The 12,365-nt window shown below is 43.8% G+C and overlaps 1 protein-coding gene across 1 annotated transcript in view; it reads right to left on the bottom strand.

Moving 5' to 3' along the window:
* The window catches only part of LOC145395540 (methylcrotonoyl-CoA carboxylase subunit alpha, mitochondrial-like), a 33,844-nt gene that overhangs the window by 8,488 nt on the left and 12,991 nt on the right, over positions 1–12,365 (bottom strand). Inside the window, exons 6-7 of the mRNA XM_080269147.1 lie at positions 11,406–11,615; positions 7,812–7,983 (exon numbers count right to left, since the gene is read on the bottom strand). Of these exons, the coding sequence (XP_080125273.1) occupies positions 7,812–7,983; positions 11,406–11,615 (382 nt within the window). The remainder of the gene's footprint in view (positions 1–7,811; positions 7,984–11,405; positions 11,616–12,365) is intronic.

Raw genomic sequence — 12,365 nt, 5'->3', positions numbered from 1 at the left:
AGGTGGTGGTGAACATTGAAATCTCCAAGAATGGAGATTTCAGAGTAAGGAGAAATGGACAGAATGTGTTCCATCGTAGAAGTAAGATAGTCGAAGAATTTTTGATAGTCAGTAGAATTAGGGGATAAGTAAACAGCACAGATATATTTAGTCAGAGAATGACAGGAAAGCCGAAGCCAGAGTGTGGAGAATTCAGAAGAATCAAGTTCAGGAACACGAGAGCAAGATAAGTCGTTGCGTATGTATACACAACAGCCACCTTTGGCTTTGAAATGGGTATAGAGAAAGTAGGAGGATACAGAAAAGGGTTTGCTGTCGGTTGCCTCAGACAGCTGAGTCTCCGTCAGAAAAAGAAGGTGAGGTTTAGAGGAGGAGAGGTGGTGCTCAACAGAGCGAAAGTTAGATGAAAGGCCGCGAATGTTGCAGAAATGAAGAAGAAGAGAGTCAGACAGTGGTTCCAGGCACCTCGAGTTGTCACCGGGAGAGGGGCAGATGGTGGGGGCATTTATGGTCTCCCCCCCTGTGGACTCCGAGGCTTGATTAATCGACGCCATTTTTGTAAATTTTGAATAGGAAGTGTAGTGTGTACTGTGCATGTAGTTTGGTGTAGATAGTTAGAGAAATTTGTACTGGAGAGCATGCTGGCCTACTCTCTGTGTAACTGAGACACTGAAAAAGTTCAGCAAAGGGGGATGGTCAGGAACTAGTCCTGAGGGCTGATGAAACGGGAGCTCCAGCACTCCCTGTCATCAGCTTTCCATCCACCTCGGGAGTACTGCCCTGCTCTAGGGTAATGGAAGTTGCTGAACTCCACTATGGCATCAGTAAGGACGTATCAGCTGCGGTTCCTGAAAACCAGTATATCGGTGTATCTTGCTGACAGGATGGCACTCATACCCTTGTTGGTTTAGTTCCAGCGATTAAATCTGTAGTTTTGTTGCAGGTTACATATATTGTTTCCACTTCTATTCCGGCAGAAATTCTCAGTCACTCTGACAGTGGTGAAAGATGGAACGCTGCACATGTGTAAACGATCCTGACCGTTTTGGTTACATTTGTGGAGCGTTCACCCCGGAAAGCTTCAAGAAACCCATCACGATGGCTGTTCCAGTGAACTACAAAACCTAATTCAGATGTCCCTTGGGCGACATAGACAAGAAATAGAAGCCTCACCTAGCGTGTAGGTCCTGTGTCAATCACCTGAGTGGACGGATGCGTGGAAAACGAAGTTTGGATTTGCCATTCGCTGTACCAATGGTGTGGCGAGAAGCCAAAGACCACAGCAACGACTGCTGCTTCTGTCTCACGAACATCAAAGGAATAACTGTCAAGACACGAGCCACAGTACAGTACACCAATATCACTTGTGCAGTCCAGCCAGTGCCACACAGTGCAGAACTACCGGTGCCAAACCCACCTGCTGAACACGAGCTAAGCAGCGAATCTGATTCCAGTCACAGCCCCATGGATGATGACTACCAGGACGACTCAGGCAACAGTGCCCCAAGCCATTCAACCAGGGAGCCCTTCATGATCTCATAAGGGACCTGGATTTGTCTAAAGAAAAGGCAGAGCTCCTGGGATCACCACTGAAGCAGCGTAACCTGCTGGAAGATGGAGTGCGCATCACTACGGCACGTCACTGGCACAGACAACTGCCTGTGTTTTTCAGAATGGCAAACAACCTTTGCTACTGCGATGATGCGGTGTCTCTCATGCAACAACTCTGCAAGTCTGACCCATACAAGCCAGATGATTGGAGGCTGTTTATAGATTCAGGAAAAGACTCTGAAAGCAGTCCTCCAACACAACGGGAATCGGCTTCCATCCGTGCCAATTGCACACGAGGAGAAGATGACCGCGAGCTGTGAATACATTGTGCTTTCTGCTCTCAAGTATGAGAAGCATCAGTGGAAAATATGCAGGGACCTTAGAGTGATCAGTGTACTTCTGGGCCTTCAGAGTGGTTACACAAAGCACATGTGCTTTTTCTGCTTGTGGAACAGTACAGCTAATGCCAAGCACTATGTAAGAAAAGAATGGCTGGCAAGACCAAAAGATGCACCTGGAAGGTTACACTGTCTTCACAAATCCCTTGTGGTTCCAGAAAACATATTCTTGCCTCCACTGCATCTCAAGCTGGGCTTGGTGAAAAATTTCATAAAAGCCATGGATCAAACGGGTACTGGGTGTCAGTACTTGTGTATGACGCTCAGTGGCGTGGTATCCCAAGCCAAGTTGGGGTCCTGAATGGTGCTCAGATCCACATGCTGGTTAATAAACAGGTACTGGGTGTCAGTACTTGTGTATGACGCTCAGTGGCGTGGTATCCCAAGCCAAGTTGACAGCAGGGGTCTTGAATTGTGCTCAGATCCACATGCTGGTTAATGATGGTGACTTCATCAAGGCATTAAACCCGCTGGAGAGGGACGCATGGGAATCATTCGTGAATGTCTCACAGAACTGCCTTGGAAACCATCGTGCAGACAACCAAAAAGACATTGTGGCAGGCAGGTTACGGAGTTATCCAGCTCTGGCCTCACGGATGTCCTTGATGATTCAGTTCTCTCACTGCCACCTCGATGTCTTCCCAGATAACCTGGGAGACATCAGTGACAAGCACGGTGAAAGGTTTCACCAAGACATTGCTATAATGGAGAGCAGGTATCAAGGCCAATTCAGTGCCAACATGACGGGCGACTACTGCTGGATGCTACAACGTGAAGACAGTCACCTGAACAAGCGCAAAAGCAAAGTGCACAAGTAGTTTTACAAGTTCATCGCTTGCTGATAAAATGTACATTGGATGTCCATAATATTGTACCATAAATCCTCACAATATAATGTGTGTGTGGCTCAGTATATGCTACAAGGCTGAGTTATGCCACACTGAATATGTTGTCAGTCGGATATTCAGCAAACCTGGTAGGACAGCGCTAAATGAATATCAGATTGGAAGTCAGTGCTATCACACTGGTTAGGGACACATATATATATAAGAACCATTTTGCCGGCTGACCACTGCTATCAAAGCTCCATAACACCTTCTCCTAAGGGATTTATTTTGCTTATTACATCTTGCTGGGGAATGGGGCTCCCTGGCGCAACCTCCTAAGTGATTCATTCTCCAAACTACTCATTAATATCCCCTGGTTTGCTTCCTGTGTCTTTTCAATATCAACACAGATTGCACAAGTAGCACACAATAATATAATAAGGGAGCAGAATAAAAATTAAATCAGTAAGGAAGAGGTGTTAAGTAAGCTTCCTAGCCACACCGTCAACGTACACACCTCTCATCCTCCACACCCAGCTCACACCCCACTCTCTCATATACCTCTCCACTCCATTCTTCCATCTCATCCTCAGTCTCCCTCTCCCTCACATACACTCTCCTCATTAGTCTCTCACTCACATCCTTAGTTAGTCTCTCATTCTCCATAATTCTACCCCAATGAGAGAGAGAGAGAGAGAGAGAGAGAGAGAGAACTGGGTGTGGAAGGTGAGAGGTGTGAACGTTGGGGTGGGGTTGTGAGAGGCAGACCGAAAATGACCTGGGACGAGGCCATAGAGTGACCTCAGGGATAAGGCACTGAACAGGGAGGCTGCCAGAGATCAAGCAGCATGGAGAGCTGAACAGGGAAGCTGCCAGAGATCATGCAGTGTGGACAGCAGAACAGGGAGGCTGCCAGAGATAGAACATCATGGACAGCTGAGTAGGGAGGCTGCAAAAGACTGAGCAGCATGGAGAGCTTAACAGAAATGGTGCCAGAGATCGAGCAGCATGAAGAGCTGAACAGGAAGGCTGCCAGAGATCGAGCAACATGGAGAGCCGCCATTAAAAAAAGTTGCTAAGCTTTAAGAAGATATTAACACTATGATATGATGCTAGTCACCACTATGATATGATGCTAGTCATGAAGAAGTGCTGTGAGAAGGCTGTAAACCATAGCATTGTCTTTTGTACCATTGAGATATATGGTAAGAAAATACAGACAGACAGACACTGACACACACACACACACACACACACACACACACACACACACACACAGGCCTTTGGTTTCTTCTTGCTTGCATAAAACACACACACACACACACACACACACAGCTGGCAGTACAGCTGGTGTGATGGTATACGTTCGGCAAACAGCTGGTGCTGGTGTGCTGGTATGAAATGGTACACACACACACACACACACACACACACACACACACACACACACACAAACAGCTGGTGCTGGTGTGCTGGTATGAAATGGTACACACACACACACAAACAGCTGGTGCTGGTGTGCTGGTATGAAATGGTACACACACACACACACACACACACACACACACACACACACACACACACAGCTGGTGCTGGTGTGCTGGTATGAAATGGTACACACACACACACACACACACACACACACACACACACACAGCTGGTGTTGGTGTGCTGGTATAAAATCGGTATTAACGGCTCCAGTCTTGAAGCTTGGTTGCGTGGCCAGAGACAGCAGAAAGTACACGCTGGTATTGACACCCACGACCTGGTATAACAGACCTGGTATTAATAGACAGATAGATAGATAGATGGATAGATGGATGGATGGATAGATGGATAGATGGATGGATGGATAGACAGATGGTGGTGGTGTAAGGTGGTATTAATAGATACATAGACAGACAGATGGTGGTGGTGTAAGGTAGTATTAATAGATAGATAGACAGACAGATGGTGGTGGTGTAAGGTGGTATTAATAGATATATAGACAGACAGATGGTGGTGGTGTAAGGTAGTATTAATAGATAGATAGATAGATAGATAGACAGACAGATGGTGGTGGTGTAAGGTGGTATTAATAGATAGATAGATAGATAGATAGATGGTGGTGGTGTAAGGTGGTATTAATAGATAGATAGACAGACAGATGGTGGTGGTGTAAGGTGGTATTAATAGATAGATAGACAGACAGATGGTGGTGGTGTAAGGTGGTATTAATAGATAGATAGATAGATAGATAGATAGATAGACAGACAGATGGTGGTGGTGTATGGAGGGAGGGAGGGGGGTGTGAGGTGGGAGCAGGGCAGTGAAATGACGGGGGACAGGGCGACATGGAGGTGATATGTTTGTGGCTGCCCCTTACAGGATTTAGGTGTTTGGTGAGGGATATACAGACAGATAGATAGACAAACTGACAGACTGAAAGATAGATAGATAGATAAATGTGAGATGGAGGGAGGGAGAGGTGTATGAGAGAGGGAAGGGCAGTGAAATGGCAGGGGACTGGGCGACATGGAGGTGATTTGCTTGTGGCCACCCCTTATAGGATTAAGGTGTCTGGGAATAAATGGATAAATAAATAGAGAAATAGACTGACAGATAGATAGACAGATAGACAGAAGCTCATGTGTACTAAATTGGCTTACAGATTACATAAAGCTCCCTAACACCATTTCCTAAGTGATTTAGTTTGTTTATTACACTTTACTGTCCTCTTCTGTGTTACATAAATCCTTCCAATATCACCATACTCTGCATAAAGCTCCCTAACACCGTTTCCTAAGTGATTTATTTTGTTTATTACACCTTACTGTCCTCTTCTGTGTTACATAAATCCTTCCAATATCACCAGACCCTGCATAAAGCTCCCTAACACATCTTCCTAAGTGATTTAGTTTGTTTATTACACTTTACTGTCCTCTTCTGTGTTACATAAATCCTTCCAATATCACCATACTCTGCATAAAGCTCCCTAACACCTTTTCCTAAGTGATTTATTTTGTTTATTACACCTTATTGTCCTCTTCTGTGTTACATAAATCCTTCCAATATCACCATACTCTGCATAAAGCTCCCTAACACCTTTTCCTAAGTGGTTTATTTTGTTTATTACACCTTACTGTCCTCTTCTGTGTTACATAAATCCTTCCAATATCACCATACTCTGCATAAAGCTCCCTAACACCTTTTCCTAAGTGATTTATTTTGGTTATTACGCATCATTCCTATTTTACTGTCTTACATAAATCCTTCCAATATCACCATACTCTGCATAAATAACATACAAAAGGATATTGACCAGCCATGTCCAAAATTAAACCACTAAGGAAGAGGTGTTAGGGAGCTTCCTTAAACTGACAAGAAGAAGGAAGGAAGAGCAGAAAAGAAAGAAGGATGGGAAGAATGAATGAGGGAAATAATGAAGGATGGATGGCAGGATGAAATGATGGAAAGAAGGAAGGAAAGAAGGAAGGAAGGAAGGAAAGAAAGAAGTAAAGAAAGAAGGAAGGAAAGAAGGAAGGAAGGAAAGAAGGAAGGAAGGAAAGAAGGAAGGAAGGAAGGAAGGAAGGAAAGAAGAAAGGAAGGAAGGAAGGAAGGAAAGAAGGAAGGCAAGAAGGAAGGAAGGAAAGAAGGAAGGCAAGAAGGAAGGAAAGAAGGAAGGAAAGAAGGAAGGCAAGAAGGAAGGTTGGTGTTATTGCTGGTGGCTCAGCTTCAGTCCTACAACCACTTGGTGTCTGTCTGAACAAACCATTCCAAGACCACATCCTTGAGCAATGGAACGAGTGGATGATCAGTGGTACAAAGTTGTATACAAGTGGTGGCAATATGTGTGCTGCAGGTCTGGATGTGCTGTGGTATTGTATTATCAAGGCAGGGAATGATACGTGCTCCCTACGTGTCAACAAGTGGGCTGGTGGAGGGTTAGTGCCCCTCCCCGTAAAACTCAGAACACAAAGTCAAATGGTCACCCCTTACGGGATTTTGGCATCTGGCAATAGCTAGATAGATAGACATGGAATGATATTTGTGTGGAAACAGTCATCAACTCTTCCAAGAAATGTGGAATATCCAATTCAGTGGATGGCACAGAAGATGACAGTTTGTGGTTGGATGAGGAAGAGGAAGCCGATGCCGAAGCTACGCCTTTGAATTGATAGTTTGATCCTTACGACGAAGAACTGCAAACCTTAACCCAGGATGAAGTTGATGAACGGATGATGTCAGATGTGATGATACTGATTTTGAAGGTTTGGAATCACTGACAGTTGATGTGATGACTTTAATAAAATGTAACTTTCCTTTAACCTGTTGTATAAACATCACAGTAACATGATTTTAAGTTTATAATACAGTATGATTGGCTGATGGATGGATGGATGAGTGTATACTTGAATATTAAATGTATAATTCATTTTGATACTGGAGGTGGCACATGCAGCTTAGATAGCCTGTAAAACCCATACAAGAAGCTGGTATAAAGTAAAGCCTAACCAAAGGCTGTGTTGCTCAGCGTCGTGTTATTAGTATCACTTCAGCGGTCAGTGGGAAGAGTGATAAAGGACTGGGGTTACTGGGGCAGCTGCCAATGTCTACAGAGTTGGGGCTGGTGTTATACACAGGGTATACTGTACCTCTATACCCACACTCTGTATGGATATATTGGCAGTAGTCTTATACACAGGTTGGCCTTATACACCGGCAAATACAGTAAACAACCGGAAGGAAGGAAAGAAGGAAGGAAGGAGGCAAGGAAGGAAGGATGGAAGGAAGGAAAGAAGAAATGAAAGATGGAAGGAGTATTTGGTAGAAATATATAGCTAAAGAGGAATGAAGGAATACTGGAAGGAAGGAAGGTAAGAAAGAAGGAAGGAAGGGAGGAATGAAGGAAGGAAGAAAGGAAGGAAAAATGAATGGAAAGGAGGAGAGAAGGATTAAAGGAAGGGCAGTAGGAAGAATAAGGAGAAAGAAAGAAAAATGAAATGGAAGGAAGGAGGAGGGAAGGAAGGCAGTACACAACCATCACCCCCCCCACCTGTCTCAATCCTAATATGTGCGTCTGGCTCAGGTGTGGACAGGTGTTGGAGGGGTCCGGCCCCAGGCAGAAATCCACCTTCAGGGTCCTCAGCGTATATCCGCGCCTCGAAGCTGTGTCCGCTGAGTTTGATATCGTCCTGTAGCAGCGGCAGTCTCACTCCTGTGGCAACCTGGGTAAAATAGCAAGTAGAAAGGTGTTAAGAAGCTCCCGAACAGCTTTTCCTTTGTAATTTATTTTTCGTTAATGTTGTTTTTGTGTTATTTATCCTCTAGCAGTGGCAATCTCTCTCCTGCGGCAACCTGGGCACAATAGCAAGGAGAAAGGTGTTAAGAACCTCCCTAACACCTTTTCCTTAGTGATTTAGTATTGATTGATATCCTTTTGTACATTATTTATCCTGTAGCAGCAGCAGTCTCTCTCCTGAAGCAACCTGGGTAAAATAACTAGGAGAAAGGTGTTAAGAACCTCCTTAACACCTTTTCCTTAGTGATTTATTCTTGATTTGTATCCTTTTAACATTATTTATCCAGCAGCAGCTGCAGTTTCTCTCCTGTGGCAACCTGGGTAAAATAGCAAGTAGAAAGGTGTTAAGAAGTTCCTTAACACCATTTCCTTAGTGGTTTAGATTTGGTTAATATCGTTTTGAACATTATTTATCCTGTAGCAGTGGCAGTCTCTCTCCCGCTGCAGCCTGGGCAAAATAGCAAGAGGAAAGGTGTTAAGAAGCTTCCTAACACCTTTTCTTTTGTGATTTATTTTTAGATATAGATGGTTAATATCGTTTTGCGTGCTATTTATCCTGTAGCAGCGGCAGTCTCTCTCTTGTGGCAACCTGGGCAAAATAGCAACGAGAAAGGTGTTAAGAAGCTCCCTAACACCTTCTCATTAGTGATTTATTTTTGGATGTGGCTGGTTAATATCATTTTCTGTGCTATTTATCCGCAGCAGCGGCAGTCTCTCTCCTGAAGCAACCTGGGCAAAATAGAAAGAGGAAAGATGTTAAGAAGCTCCCTAACACCATTCCCTTAGTGATTTATTTTGGCAGCACACCCACACACACCAAGGAACATCAAAACAACACCATCCACTACACTATATGACCTCCTGATATCCACCCTTCTGAATCCTACCTCCCTGCATGCATGGCCTCCTGATATCCACCCTTCTGAATCCTACCTCCCTACATGCACGGCCTCCTGATATCCACCCTTCTGAATCCTACCTCCCTGCATGCACGGCCTCCTGACATCCACCCTTCTGAATCCTACCTCCCTGCATGCACGGCCTCCTGATATCCACCCTTCTGAATCCTACCTCCCTGCATGCACGGCCTCCTGATATCCACCCTTCTGAATCCTATCTCCCTACATGCACGGCCTCCTGATATCCACCCTTCTGAATCCTATCTCCCTGCATGCACGGCCTCCTGATATCCACCCTTCTGAATCATATCTCCCTACATGCACGGCCTCCTGATATCCACCCTTCTGAATCATATCTCCCTCGTGAGGACACAGCACCCCATACTATTAAGCACATTATGCAAGACTGCATTGCACACAATCTGCAACACACCACCCCATACTATTAAGCACATTATGCAAGACTGCATTGCACACAATCTGCAACACAGCACCCCATACTATCAAGCACATTATGCAAGACTGCATTGCACACAATCTGCAACACAGCACCCTATACTATTAAGCACATTATGCAAGACTGCATTGCACACAATCTGCAACACACCACCCCATACTATTAAGCACATTATGCAAGACTGCATTGCACACAATCTGCAACACACCACCCCATACTATTAAGCACATTATGCAAGACTGCATTGCACACAATCTGCAACACACCACCCCATACTATTAAGCACATTATGCAAGACTGCATTGCACACAATCTGCAACACAGCACCCCATACTATTAAGCACATTATGCAAGACTGCATTGCACACAATCACCTGCACCAACAACACAATAGTATTAATAGTATACTGTACTACCTCCTCATACACAAGAGCTCAGTAAAAAATCCAGTCACTCACACTTTCTCAACACAGGTTGCGTCCAACCACATGGGTTATGGTATTTTTTCCCACAATTTTTGGTTGTGTCATTCAGCTTTCTGCCCTGCCCTTATTTATAACTGTACTGGTATGAAACATCTACATCTTATAAATAATAAATGATCTTTCTAATGAACAAAAAAAAGGAGAAAATAAATTACCATATTTTATCATTCACTCATTTATTCAATGCTGATTCCTCACAGACATACTGTACAGTATGAACATTTCGTCAATGCTTGGTGAGGAAAAGTTGTATAGCATTCAACAAGCATTGACAGAATGTTTATACAGCATATCTAAAAAAATGGTGGTGAAGAAATGAGAAAACAAAATATGGTAATTTATTTTTTCTCGCTTCTTTGTTCATTAGGCATATCATTTATTCATTTATAACATGCAGTAATTTCCTAACAGTGAAGTAACAAATAAGGGCGGGGGAATGAAATGTTTGGAAACATTTTACGATGTTGTGCTAGCCGCTGCTAGAGGGGCTGGGTGTGCAATACTGGGGAGATATTTCCCTTCCTTACACCATAAAAATCTTTCTAATAGAGCTAGAAGTGTCATTCTTTTACAAAAATCATTGCAAATAAATACAACCTTCCTTATCATGCACTGACAATGTTTATATATCCGTGAGAAATCAGAGTTGAATACTCGAGTGAATGATAAAATATGGACATTTTTATTTGCTCTTTTTATTTCTCATCCATTAGGACGATCATTTATTCACTTATAACATGTAGTAATTTCATAACAATAAATAAGGGCAGGGGAGAAAGTTGAATGCAAACATTTTCCAACGTCATGCACATCACTGAGTGAGGGGTGTGTGGCATGTAAGGTCTGGGCCAGCCCCTGGGGGTCATGCAGTACTTAGAAACAGTTGGACGCAGGCGGCACGCTTGAGAGGGTGTAGCACATTATGGAAGAGTTTGAGGGAGTTAAACACGTTATGGAAAAGTTTGAGAGAGTTAATCACATTATGCAAGAGTTTGAGAGAGTTAAACACATTATGCAAGAGTTTGAGAGAATTAAACACATTATGCAAGAGTCTGAGAGAGTTAAACACAGTATAGAAGAGTTTGAGGGAGTTAAACACATTATGCAAGAGTTTGAGAGAGTTAAACATTATGCAAGAGTCTGAGAGAGTTAAACACATTATGGAAGAAGACTGCAATGCACACAATCACCTACGCCAACAACACAAAATACACTCCTTGACAGCTCTGTGGGAAAGCCCGGTCTCAGCCGTGGCCTTCCTTAGGGACTCGGGGCTGTTCGGCCAGACTGCCTAGGCAACAACTACTAGTACTACTGCTACTATTACTACTTCTACTACTACCCCTCCTCATCACAACACCAATACACTCCAGTCCCATCCTTCCTCTCAACTCTTCAATTGTAAACCTAGCTTCCCCACACCTCACATCATTCAACAAAAAATATAACGACAATGATGACGAAGACGATGATGATGATGATAATAATGATGATGATGATGCGGTACCTTCAGCTGCCACTGGACCAGATGGGTGTTTGTAATCATCTCGGACACGGGAGGCTCCACTTGCAGTCGCGTGTTCATCTCCATAAAGTAAAAGTTGTGCGACTCGTCCAGTATAAACTCAACCGTACCCACACCCACGTAGCCCACCGCCCTTCCCGCCCCCACCGCCGCCTCACCCAGACACCTGCGCACTTCCCACGTCAGGCCCGGCTGAAAGAAAGTGAGACAGGGCTGTGAGAAAGTGAGAGAGAGGGATAGAGAGAGAGGAGGAGAGGGAGAAGCAAAGTTGCCAGTCCAGCGAGAGACCTGCACACTTCGCACGTCAGTCCCCGCTGAAAGAAAGTGAGATAGGGCTGTGAGAAAGTGAGAGAGAGAGAGGGTGAAAGGGAGAAATAAAGTTGACAGTTCAACCCCATATGGTTAACTGCCTTTGCTGCTTAGAGAGAGAGAGAGAGAGAGAGAGAGAGAGAGCTGCCTTAATCATGAGAGGACTAACACCTTTTCCTAAGTGATTTATTTTGGTTATTACACCTTACTGTCCTCTTCTGTGTTACACAAATCCTTCCAATATCATCATACTCTGCATAAAGCTCCCTAACACCTTTTCCTAAGTGATTTATTTTGTTTATTACACCTTCCTGTCCTCTTCTGTGTTACACAAATCCTTGCAATATCACCATACTCTGCATAAAGTTCCCTAACACCTTTTCCTAAGTGATTTATTTTGTTTATTACACCTTACTGTCCTCTTCTGTGTTACATAAATCCTTCCAATATCACCATACTCTGCATAAAGCTCCCTAACACCTTTTCCTAAGTGATTTATTTTGTTTATTACACCTTACTGTCCTCTTCTGTGTTACATAAATCCTTCCAATATCACCATACTCTGCATAAAGCTCCCTAACACCTTTTCCTAAGTGATTTATTTTGTTTATTACACCTTACTGTCCTCTTCTG

Source organism: Coenobita brevimanus, chromosome 31 (genome assembly GCF_032717465.1).
Source record: "Coenobita brevimanus isolate Jiangsu-jjx chromosome 31, ASM3271746v2, whole genome shotgun sequence".
Taxonomy (NCBI): Eukaryota; Metazoa; Arthropoda; class Malacostraca; order Decapoda; family Coenobitidae; genus Coenobita; species Coenobita brevimanus.
The sequence above is the reverse complement of the archived record's forward strand: the minus strand, read 5'-3'. Positions and strand labels throughout refer to the sequence as shown.